Source organism: Sus scrofa, chromosome 6 (assembly GCF_054392235.1).
Source record: "Sus scrofa isolate SSC_HxYL_T2T_F1_AM1 chromosome 6, Sscrofa_HxYL_maternal_Yorkshire_Landrace_v2.0, whole genome shotgun sequence".
Lineage (NCBI taxonomy): Eukaryota > Metazoa > Chordata > Mammalia > Artiodactyla > Suidae > Sus > Sus scrofa.
In genome coordinates, this window is record NC_139388.1 from 33,587,417 (window position 1) to 33,600,328 (window position 12,912).

Here is a 12,912-nt window from a genome sequence, read left to right on the forward strand (position 1 = left end):
CCTTGTCATCACTGGCAGCATCAACATAGTAAATACATTGTGCTTTTTAATTTGTCAGGCATTATTCTAAACACTTTACATATATATTAACTAATTTAATCCTTGCAGCTACACTGTAAAGGAGGTACTAATATCATTTCCATTTTGCAGATCAGTAAGTTCAGGCATACAGGAGTATTTGTTCAAAGTGTCGGATCACTCAGCTAGGAGGTGAGTGGCTGGTTTACAATCCAGATATGGAAGACTAACAGAATTGTACAAAGGGGAAAATACATATGCAAAGACACAAATGTGTCAAAACATGCCACTTAGGCAACTATGTTCATGAAACTAGAGGATTGAGGGTTTGGAGAGAAGTGGAAGGACATAAGACCAGAAAATACAAAGTACTAAAAAGATATCCTTGTTTTCTAAGACTCAGGACACCACAGCAGGAGTTTTCATTAGAAAAAAGTGATTAGGCTACTAATTTAGAAATAAGATAGATTTTGGATGGGTTTCAGGAACATATCTATCTAGGAGGTAAAAATGTGGTAAAAAATTGAATGAAGAAGCAAAGACTTAAAAAAAAAAAGGAAACAAGTTGTTTTCTGGTAGCACAGTGGGTTAAGGATCCAGCATTGTCAATGATGTGGTTTGGGTTCATTCGCTGGCCTAGGGAACTCCCTCATGCCACAGGCATGGCCAAAAAGAAAAAAAAAAAAAAAAAGAGGAGCGAGAGAACAAATCTGAATAACTAATGGTTTCTGATTTGAATAACTAATGGTTCTATTAACTATAATATGGAATCTAGGAAAAAAGTTGGAGCAGGTCTTAGAGGAAAGGAAGATGAAAATATTTTAAAGAACTGACATTGGTTGAAAACATTTTATGAATGGTTTAAAATCTGTCTTATGGAGTTTCCCTTGTGGCTCAGTGGTAACAAACTTGACTAGTATCCATAAAGTTGTGGGTTTGATCCCAGGCCTTACCCGGTGGGTGAAGGATCTGGTGGTGTTGTGAGCTGTGGTGTAGTCGCAAACGTGGCTTACATTTGGCCTCGCCATGGCTATGGCTGTGGTGTAGGTCGGCAGCTACAGCTCTGATTTGACCTTTAGTCTGGGAATTTCCATGTGTCGTGGCTGCCACCCTAAAAAGACAAAAAATAAAATAAAATCTGTCTTACCACAAATAATTGCAAAGGCTGTTCACCAGGTAAAGGAGCTGAATTCTTTTTGATTTTCATAGAGCCTTTAACATCTTCTTCTGATTGTTTCCCTTCTGTATCTTCTGCATATTTTTTTCGTTTAATTTGTCGATTTGATCTTCTTTTCTGTAATGAACCATAAGGATCATATTTATATGATTTAAAGGAAAAATAAATACTTAAAGTGTGACAATTCTGTAACTTTTCAGAAGTGTATTCAATAGACATCTTTTCTCATTCTTCCTTTTAACTAAAGGACTACAAATTTACCCTTTGCCAAAGGTTTACAAACTTTAGTTGTTACTTCCTAAAGTTTCAAATAACAATTATTAATAATACCTTTACTACTTTTCCTGAGAAACTACTAAGAATAAAAAGATTTCTTTTTATTTAACTATTTCATAGCTTGGGAAACACATTTTAAATTATTAATACTTTAATAGTTTTTGCCCCAAACCTAAAAAGTACATTGGATGAATATTGGTAAATAATTATTCAGGGATGTAAAACTCAAAGCACAAATTAAAAAATACTTGACATAAAATGAACTTGTGTTGAAAAACAGAAAAAAAATCCAAAGTAATATAAAATGTTTCAAGGGAGATACACAAAATAACAAGGTCCTAAATCTACCAAATAATTAAATGTGAATGGAGGAGGAAGCATGTTTTACTACCTTCCCTTAAAAATAAAGACCACCACTATCATAAAACAAGTGAGCTTTTAAAAAAGGATTATGTGTAGTAACATAATTTTAAAATAATCTAAGTAATGTAAAATCAGGTATCAAATGTACATGGCTTTACTTACCTCCCTAAACATCTAATATTTGATGTTCCCACTATAAAAACGAATCTCATAATGGCTTGAAAATCCCCAAGGACGTCTATTTGCTTTTGCTCACCTTCCTAAAATCTCATGTACAGAGGCATCTCAGCCAACTGTTGCTCTACTGCTCCACATTCTTCTTCCTTTTACTATTCTTCTGTGTATTAAGAAACTCCCATGACATTCCCACAATATGCAACCAACAGAATAACCCAAGTGTTCTCCTTTTGGTTTCTGCCAATGTCTTCAATTTGGTAGGTCTTTTGGACTTTCATAGCCATGACAAAAATAGTGAATAGTGTCGCAGTGTGGGGACAAACTGCTACTTGTATCCAGGAAGGCAGCAGTGACCTTTAGTCTGTCTCTTTCTCTTTCTCTTTAGAGTGGTGAAATATTGAAAGAAAGGCACTATTGTGGTGACATGGCTCAGCAAAAAAAGTAGTGTTAAACTCCATGCCTCATTTAGGATGGGTCACCGTCTCTTAGCCATGAAGACATTTACATTTTCAAAACTCAAGGTAACACTTTTGTCATTATGGGAAACAGGAAAGTGGCATATAAACACTATTAAAAAGGAGTTCCAGAAATCCAAATTTTCCACGTTCTGTTCTAGACAAGATATAAAATATTTATTATTCCCTGGGAGGGAATATTCAATGCATCTCTAATACTTGGCTAAAGGAATGTTTGGAGTTAAAGGCATTATATAGCTCTTAATTCTCAAGAAAACTTTAAAATTAATAACCATTCATGACATTTATTATTCTAACAATAACAACGTATTACCAATGTTATGTCTCACTAGGCACAAATCTCCTAGATAATGAAATGTAGGAATAATTCAGTACACTTTTAAAAGATTTTGTAGGTTTTTCAGCACTGAAATTTCCTTTTGGTGACTCAGGCATCTACTGGCACTTGGCAATGCCTCACTTACTCCTTGGTAAGTAGTGAATGAATGGCCTGAAAGAATCCTTTCAACTCACAAAAATGCATATGCAGGTAATTCTTTACAAGATAGAATGAGAAGCCACTTACAGTAAGTGCTCCTTCATCCTATGAAGACTTTATCAGGCTCTGAGTAATTTAAAAAACTCCATGAGTTAGCTGATTATAGCTGATTTCATCAGATTGTATTCCACTAGAGCATATATACTTACATAGTAGGCAAAGCTAAGTAAGGTGCCACTCTCACCAATTATCTTTCTCTGTCATACAACAGTTCTAGCACTTTAAAAAATACAAAAACAATTTCGAAGGTCCATGTTTTAAAATAATGTGATTCTTTTCAGGCTTTCTTTCTCCCTGTTTTTCAAAGCACAACTTAAAATAGTGACAAATACTTTCTTCAAATTTCTTTTTTCTAGCTTTTTTCTTATGTCTTAAAGGCTTTAACTGATCAGTCAGCAGCACTTTACATAAGAGGTCAGAAACATGCTTTTAAACGACTAAATACTTCATTATGATAACATATCACTTGTTTCCTATAATACTCAAAAACTGCAGGGGGTTTAAGAAAATGACAAGTCTCTAAATATAGTTAGACTACTGAAGTATTCTCTAGTAGGTAAAAAACTAAATATCACAATCACATTTTTAGATTTCCACCTGACTCTAAACCGTAAATTACTTTCATCTTTTTTTTTTTTTTTTTTTTTTTTTAGGGCCACACCAGTGGCACATGGAAGTTCCCAGGCTAGGGATTGAACTGGAGCTGCAGCTGCTGGCCTACACCACAGCCACAGCAATGCAGGATCCGAGCTACGACTGTGACCTATACCACAGGTCACAGCAACACTGGATCCTTAACCCACTGAGTGAGGCCAGGGATTGAACCCATGTCCTTGTGGATACTAGTCCAGTTCTATACCACCGAGCCATGACAGGAGCTCCCCTTAAGTTACTTTTCGAGCCTTCAAATTTGACAACTCATTTCGGTTGAAAGTTACTTTTATATATTTATATAATAATATATTTTAAAATGAGTCAATAATAGAGATTTACAATTGTTTACTAGAAAATATTTCTTTCCTTCCCCATTAAATTTTTTTGTGTTAAAGCAGCACATCTGTCAAAGCAACCTAATTAAGTACAGTCAAAAGTACAGAAGAAATGTGCATGTTAACCTATTCTATCATTTCACTGCTAGGTAGTTACATAATGGAAAAATGGCCAGCACTATTTGAGTAAAAATTTAAATTTTCTCATATTGAATAAATTAATTGTAAGTCTGCCTAAGTTAAAGATAACATATGAAGAAAAAGCCAGGCCATATAATATTAGGAGCTTCAGTCACTGCCCTTACCTCAACTCTTGCAGCAGCCCAGGAGCCTTGAGCCACTACTCTCCCATTGGATAAGAAGCTGCATAAGGAAGAAGAAAGGCCATTCAGGGGCTTTCTGGCCCCATAATGCAACAAATGCCACCACCCCTATGGCCTAGAGTCGTACTTTAATTATTAGAGAGCAGAGGGTGGCCTGAATTACTATGACCTTCACTATATATATATATTTTTTTTTTAACTTCGCAAGGTTATTTTGAATATCCACCTATTCAAAAAAAAAAAAAAAGGCAAAATGCACAGTATTTTTGTCTGCATTAGGGGATTTTTAATAAATTGTTTATCTAGTCTTCAATAGAAGCGGAACAAAGGAATTATCTATGAATGATTCAACCCATTTACTTTATTATTCGTACGTGACATTAAAAGTTAACATCTCCATCAAGTTAATTCACAAGTACTCTATAAGTAAAGGATAATATCACCAGATACTTCTCCGAGTCAAAAGCCATTAGGGACTTTGGATTGTTACTTAAACTCTCTGGGCTTCAGTTTCATCATCTGAAAACTGAGGGGTTTGGAGAGGATGTGTATGTCTCCTCCCAGGTCTAACATTTTACAGTAATATTATTAGGACCATATTGTAATAACGCTGTCATATAAGTTCTACCATACAATAAAATATTTTTACCACTAAACTATAGTTTAAATATCCATAAAGCAATATTATGCTATCTAAATAATTCTGTCAGTGCTCAATTTCTCAGAAAAACTTTTAACACTCACTTGAGAGTCTTCCTCTTTGAATGTATGCTGTGGCATCTGTTCCGCATCAGATATTTCATCTGAAGACTCATTCTTTCTTTTTTGTTTCTTACCCAATGTAATAATGAGTTTGCTGTTTCAAGAGGAAAAGAATAAACAGTAAGATCTCTTGTGTTTTCCCCATGTTTGCTCAAACTGAGATTGCCATGATAAACTTTCTTCCATTTTATATATCACTTGAATCTCCAACCAAAGATGATATTTATCATGAAATCCATAATGACATTTTCAAATAAAAAACTCTTTATTCCTACGGAACAAGTATAAATCAATACTACAGTTAACATATTTCTAAGCACAGAAAGGCAGTCAAGTTCTATCTTTTGTTTCTTAGGCTCAGGATTACTTTTCATGAGAAAAATGTCAGGTAATATAGCTAACAATTAAAGGGGTTTTTTGTCTTTTTAGGGCCAAACCTGTGGCATATGGTGGTTTCCTGGTTAGGGGTGGGACTGGAGCTACAGCTGCCAGCCTACACTACAGCCATGGCAACGCCAGATCCAAGCCACGTCTGCAACCTACACCACAGCTCATGGCAACATCAGATCCTTAACCCACGGAGCGAGGTCAGGGATCGAACCTACGTCCTCATGGATGCTAGTCAGATTCGTTTCTGTTGAGCCACGATGGGAACTCCAAGTCTCGAAGTCTCTACATCTCTCTACCCTAGAGTAAATTTTCCCTTAAAAACTTTAACAATTAATTATTCTTTATTTCACTTAGGTTAAAGTTTTTTTGGCTGTACTTGATGTTCCTAAAGAGTAAGAACTTCCTTTTTTTAATATATTTCTACAGTATTTATGTTAAAACACGGTAAATAAGAGTTCCTACTGTGGTGAAACGGGATTGGCAGTGTTTCCAGAGCACTGGGACAAAGGTTTGATCCCCGGCCCGGCACAGTGAGTTAGGCATCTGGCACTGCCACAGCTGTGATGTACATTGAAACTGCAGCTTGGCTCTGGTCCCTGGCTTGGGATCTCCATATGCTGTGGGGTGGCCAAAAAAGAAGGAATAAAAAAATTAAATGTAAATATCTAAAATTAAAATATGTTAAATGCTTTTTCCTTTTTTTTTTTTTTTTTTTTTTTTAAGCTGCGACCATGGCATGCAGAAGTTCCCAGGCCCAGGATTGAAACTCACCACAGAGCAACCTGAGCAACAGCAGTGACAACAGAGTCCTTAATGGCTAGGTCACCAGGGAACTCCATGTTTTTTCCTGATTAAAGACAGAAGCACTGAGCTCCCGCATTTCTTTATCCGGTTCAACAGCTGGGAGGGCATGATCTTCAAGTACTATACTAGTCTCAAACCAAGTTAATTGCTAACCAGTAAAATCTTACTTTAGATATCTGTACTCCAAACATAGGAAACTTCCAAAATACGTTCAGGTGTGACATATCAGAAATATCTCAAAATTTTCTTCAACAATTATTATTTACTAATGTGGGAGAAGTCGGGGGTTAAGAGGATGCACTTTGAAATCATAGTGTCAAAGATTTAAAAACTGATATCACCATTTACCTATGAAACACTGAGCAAATTACTTGATAGTTTCCTTGTCTGGAAAATAGGGATATTACAAGAGCTACTTCTATTGTTGTTGAGAATTAAATGAGATAATATGTTAGCTCTCAGCGATCTTTATCACATAGTAATTTCTCAACTACATCTAACTATGATATGCCAGGCACTTGCGTAAGTTCAAGGATTTGAAGATCAAGTAGACATGGTTCCTAACCTTAACAGTTCATTGTTGAAACATGACCTCAGCTAAAATTCTAAAGGGGAAGTTAGTCTAAGAGGTAATGTGAACACAAAGGAAGAAATACTCATGTTTACTGAAGAGTGGAAGAGGTTTCACAGAGAAGGTAAAGTTTGAGATAGGGAAGTGAACAATGAAAGGGGGTCCAACAGGTAGTGAAAGGAAAAGTAGCGTACATTCCAGGCGGGGGGATACCACAGAAGAATGAGACTCTGCGGTGATAAGAGTGTGTTGGGAATGCACAAAGTACTACAGGAGGAGGAAGCAGAGAGATGGTCCTCTGGATGGGTCAACATCACAGAAGGCCTTTGTATTTCATGCAAGGAGTTAAGGTTTTAATTTAAAGCTAGTTAAAGCTAGCAGGTATTTAAAAAGAAATCTGTCTTGTTTACCACTGACAACAAATGGCACTGAAATGTTTTAGAATGAATGAAAAAAGAATAAAGCAATAGAAAGATGTAAGGTTTTGCTGTTGTTGCTTTTTAGGGCTACGGCATATGAAAGTTCCTAGGCTGGGGTCAAATCATAGCTACAGCTGCAGGCCTATGCTACAGCCACAGCAACTCAGGATCCAAGCTGCGTCTGCAAACTACATCACAGTCCACAGCAATGCTGGATCCCCGACCCACTAAGTGAGGCCAGGGGTCGGACTCCCATCCTCATGGATACAAGTTGGATTCGTTTCCACTGAGCCACGATGGGAACTCCCGATGCAGAATTTTAAACACATATAATGTACAGCATCGTGACTACAGGTAATAATAATGAATCATATATTTGAAAGTTGCTGAGAGAGTGGATCTTAAAATTTTTCATCATAAGAAAAATATATATAACTTTGTAAAGTGACAGAGGTTAAGTAAGCTTATTGTGGTAATAGTTTGACAATATATACACATATCAAATCACTATGTTGTCCACCTTAAACGAATATATTGTGATACGTCAAATACATCTCAATAAAATTGATGGAAAAGAGAATTTTAAAGAGAGCAATGCACCTGGAAGGAAGTGAAATGCAAGTCAGGGAAAACAGTGATAAGATTGGCAGTTCAGCTGAGAGATGAAGAATGAAACTCAGAGCCTTAGTAGTATGGATGAAGAGGGAAGAAAGATACAATTTTTCACTACAAAAGAAGAAACAACAGGATGAGGTATTGATGTGAGGTGAGAAAAAAAAATTCCAAAATGATTTATTCCCAGGCTATCCTTATATTGGTATGATTACCACCTTCAACAGGATAATGGTAATTCTTACTTGGTATCTCACTTGCACTCTTTCACAATAAATGAGAATAAAAACATAGCCTATATTGGAACAAGAAACCAGAAGCGCAAAAGGAAACACTGAAACAACATTAAGGAACCAACCATGATTATAACCTATTCCTTCTCCCTTTTTTCATTGATCACTTCCTTCCTCTTCTGGCCCTTCTTCCTGACTCTGATTTCCCTCCTAAAATAAAAATCTAGCTTGAGGTCGTATTTACTATTAGATATCATGTGATTTTGCTCTTCCTCCTTATCCATGGTTCTCAAAAGTCATCTGTACTGGCTGTGCCTTTCATTCCTCAACCTACTATAATCTGAACTCTTAAACTACTTTTCATACTCACAGCTTCCATTTTATTCAGTGGTTACTGAGTCAGCCTCTGCCAACTTTATATACATTTTCTCACTTGGTGTTGATACAACTCTGAGAAGCAAATACTGTTATTTTAATAAGAAGAGGAAACTGAGGCTTAGAGAAGTTAGATTTCTTGTTTAAAGTCACACCAGGGAGTTTCCGTCGTAGCTCAGCAGAAACAAATCTGACTAGCATCCATAAGGACGCAGGTTCGATCCCTGGCCTCACTCAGTGGGTTAAGGACCCAGCATTACCATGAGCTGTGATGTAGGTTGCAAACTCGGCTGGGATCCTGTGTTGTGCCGACAGCTACAGTTCCGATTCCACCCCTATTCTGGGAACCTCCATATGTCGCAGGTGCAGCCCTAAAAAAATAAAGTCACACCAATAGTAAGAATTGAGATAGAAATTAAACACATCTCACTCTAAAGTGTGAATTCCTAATGTCTAAGGCCATAAATGACCTTTGTAATGCTGAATCCAATGGAAATGTAATTACAGTTTTTATCTACCAACACATAACTAATCACTTTTTCCTTATCTGTACTCTTGAATTCATGACACATTCTTCTGGTTCTACTAAACTTCCTCAGCGCTTCTTCTCTTAGTATGTTGCTTTTCAGAAGAATTCAGTCTTTTCCACCCGTCCCTTAAAACCTTGGTATTTCTCAAAGTTCTGTCTTCAGCTTTCTCCCCTCTCTATATACTATTCCTGGGAATTTAATTTTATCTACTCTTTTTGTTCCTGACCATGCCCATAGCATGTGGAAGTTCACAGGCCAGGAATGGAACCCATACCACAGCAGCAACCTGGGCTGCTGCAGTGACAACACCTATCCTGAACCACTGTGCCACAAGGGAACTCCTAATTTAATCTATTCTTAACTTACCATTTAGAAACTGAAGATTCTCAAATCTCTTATCTCTAGTCTTGACCTTTACTCAAACTTCGGATTCACATAACCAATATAGACACATCCATACGGATATCATATAGACATTAAAACCTCAAAATGCCCCCAAAGGCAATCCTTCACTTTCCCTAAAACTAAGAATACTAACATCAAAGAATAATGTAGATTCAGAAAAGTGCACACCTCAAGAGTGTAGCTCAGTGAATTTTCTCAAACTGAACATAAACAAGTAACAGCTTCTAGATCAAGAAATAAGACATCATCAGTTTCCCAGAAGTCTCCTGCCATGCTTTCTCTTCAGGTAACAACCTCCTCCTACAGGCAGCCACTATGCTACTTATGGTTATTTAATACCATCTAAGGCAAGGTAAGGGATAACCTCAAGTAAACCAGATTGGCAGAAACAGTTTTCACACACCGCCCCCTTGCTATCCATAGCCAAACCTATACGCATATTTTAGACTAGTTTGTAGATGAGGACAACACTGGTGAAAGGAAAGTAGTTATTTAAAACAACTTCCTATGAAAATGGAGATCAAGGCCTGTTAATACCCTTCCACATACTGTTTTAAAAGGTGTTTTCTCAGTGTTTGGTAGGCTAAGTAAATTCTGCATGTGAAATACATATTCTGATATGGTATCTATGTGGCTGCTTAAAGACTCAAATCCCACTGAATAAAAATTTCAATGAAATCAGAAGCAAGGATATTTACATTTTTTTGTATTTATGAATGCCTATGAAGAGATTCTATTTTTCCTTTCTTGTGGTATAAAATAATGAAATGAAAACTCACTAAGTACAGTGTACTAAGATGCCTTAACATTATTTTTATAAATAAATATTGCCTAAATATTACTAAGTGCTACCAAATTAATATTAAACACCACACCTTTTGGTGGAGGGGGCGTAGGTTAGATAACCTTAGATAAACCTTTATTTTATTATTTGAAAAAATGTACTAAAAACAAAGAAAATCTCTCAAATTTTATTTTTCATATATTCTATATTTTCTTCCAATATTTTCTTTTTCTTTTCTTTTTTTTTGTCTTTTTGGGGCCACACCCACAACACATGGAGATTCCCAGGCTAGGCAGATGTCAAATCAGAGCTGTAGCTGCCAGCCTATGCCACTGTCACAGCAACAGCAACATGGGATCTGAGCCATGTCTGTGACTCACACCACAGCTCACGGCAACACTGGATCCTTAACCCACTGAGCGAGGCCAGCAAATGAACCCATGTCCTCATGGATACTAGCTGGGTTCGTTAACTGCTGAGCCACAACAGGAATTCCATCCTTCCAATATTTTCTATAGGCCTGGAATAGCAACCTATTTCATAAACTCATTAACTATTTGTAACTCATGCAAAAATATTTTTCAAATTCTAACTTTGTAAGAGATATTTCAAATATGTTTACAAAATGTTTACACATGCCCATTCTGTTAAAAAAGGGGGGGGGTACATTTCCATGGTAGGAAAAAAGTAGATTCTAAAACTTTAAGCCATTCTTAACTGACATAATTATGAGTTAAAATACACACACACACACTATGGTTACTTACACGGAGTGCTAATTTATAGAAATAATGAAGTCATATCAGTGTATTATAAGTTCTAAAATGGTATAAAAGTGATACTACAAGGGGGAACAAACATTTAGTTGGTATTGATCAGTAATTCCTAAATGTGTGAGGCAGGCTTCATAAGGAACTTATTTGTAAAAAATACAAATTCCTGATGAGAAAAATAAGACAAACCGAATTGAGAGTCATTCTACAAAATAATTAGCCAATATGCTTCGAAATTGAAAATGTCATTAAAGACAAAGACTGATGAATTATTTCAATGTGGAGGCATGTAAATAAACATGATAACAAAATGAAATGTGGGATCCTGAACAGGATCCTGGCCAAAAAAATGGAACAATTGACACAATTTGCATGAGGTCTGTAAATAAGCTAGGATTACGTTAAGTGTTTACTTCCTGGATTTGATCATTGTGCCCGGGTTACATAAGATGCTAACATTTGAGGAAACTGGGTAACAAGCCTAAGAGAACTCTTACCTATTTTTGCAAGTGTGAGATTAGCTCAAACTAAAATCTAACAAAACAAAACCCCAGATTTGTAGGTTCCAAGTCCAGAATTCTCATCTAGTAAGTGGGACCCCAATCATACTTTAAAGAAATCCCCACCAGATTTGGGAATCAACGGCTCAAAATAATTAGTGAAGAAAACTCTTGGAACAAATATTCAAGATAATAAAACTATTTTATACTTATAGAACACTTAAAATTGCAAAGTGCATTTGTCTGCAATTTCTCAGTTGATCTGAGAAAAACTCATAGGTAGGCAAGGTAGGCATCAGTCCCACTAAACTAATAGGGAAAATTCAGCACACACACACAAAAAAAGGCCAAAAATCCTAAGTCTGGTGGAGGACAATAAAGGCCTCTTTATTCCTACTCTACTATATCCAACACACCTTACTGATTTTATTTTTTTGCCTCTTTTTTAAGGGCCACACCTGTGGCATAAGGAAGTTCCCAGACTAGGGGTAGAATCAGAGCTACAGCTACAGCTTACACCACAGTCTCAGCAACACGGAATCCCAAGCCTTGACTGCAATCTACACCACAGCTCACAGCAATGCAGGATCCTTAACCCACTGATCGAGGCTGAAGAGGCCAGGGATCAAACCCATATCCTCATAGATACCAGCAGGATTCATTTCTGCTGCGTCACAATGGGAACTCCCCTTACTGATTTTAAAATATAATGATACTATACTTCAACCCATCAATCGATATTTAATATCAATAAATATACTTTAATGAACAGAGAATGAAACTACATTATCTTTTAGAAAATTAGGGTTGAAGTTTATTGACATTCAAATGACCAGAAATTTCTACTGCCTGTACAATGACAACTGATAGCCAAAATGTCGTCTGAAGGAAATCAGATGATCCAAAAGTAGAATGATATAAAATCAGTTAAGTAAAATACCCAATTACCAAAGAACATTCCATTCTTCCATCCTGAATTACAAAGAATTCACTATATTAATTCTAAAATAAAATTTCACTTTAGATACAATCTTCAAATAGATAGTCTGCTATTTGAAACATCACCAAAGTACAGCAACAAAATAACACAGAATATATTAACCATAAAGGTTTTATACAAATTTTGTTTTTTAAAATCTTGAAGGGATCTGATATCAATTTTAGCAAAATGCAGCAACAAGTATTCAGGCACGAAGATGAACTTAAATATCAAAACATAGCTTGTTTCATGACTTCCCATGGTGGCTCAGGGGGTAACCGACTAATATCCATGAGGACATGGGTTCTACCCCTGGCACCTTGCTCAACAGGTTAAATGATCTGGCACTGCCAAGAGCTGTGGTGTAGGTCAGCAGATTCGGCTCTGATCTGGCATTACTATGGCTGTGGTGTTGGCCACCAGCTGCAGCTCAAATTC

At 36.4% G+C, this 12,912-nt stretch overlaps 1 protein-coding gene across 50 annotated transcripts in view; it reads right to left on the bottom strand.

Moving 5' to 3' along the window:
• The window catches only part of CHD9 (chromodomain helicase DNA binding protein 9), a 242,136-nt gene that overhangs the window by 82,266 nt on the left and 146,958 nt on the right, over positions 1 to 12,912 (bottom strand). For 36 of the 50 annotated variants that reach the window (XM_084960257.1, XM_084960261.1, XM_021094174.2 and 33 more), the window contains 2 exons: positions 5,082 to 5,193; positions 1,166 to 1,312 (listed from right to left, as the gene is read on the bottom strand). In XM_084960257.1, the coding sequence (XP_084816383.1) occupies positions 1,166 to 1,312; positions 5,082 to 5,193 (259 nt within the window). Of the gene's footprint in view, positions 1 to 1,165; positions 1,313 to 4,319; positions 4,378 to 5,081; positions 5,194 to 12,912 lie in introns of all 50 variants that reach the window. The other 14 variants (XM_084960287.1, XM_084960275.1, XM_084960280.1 and 11 more) reach the window with 1 other exon arrangement.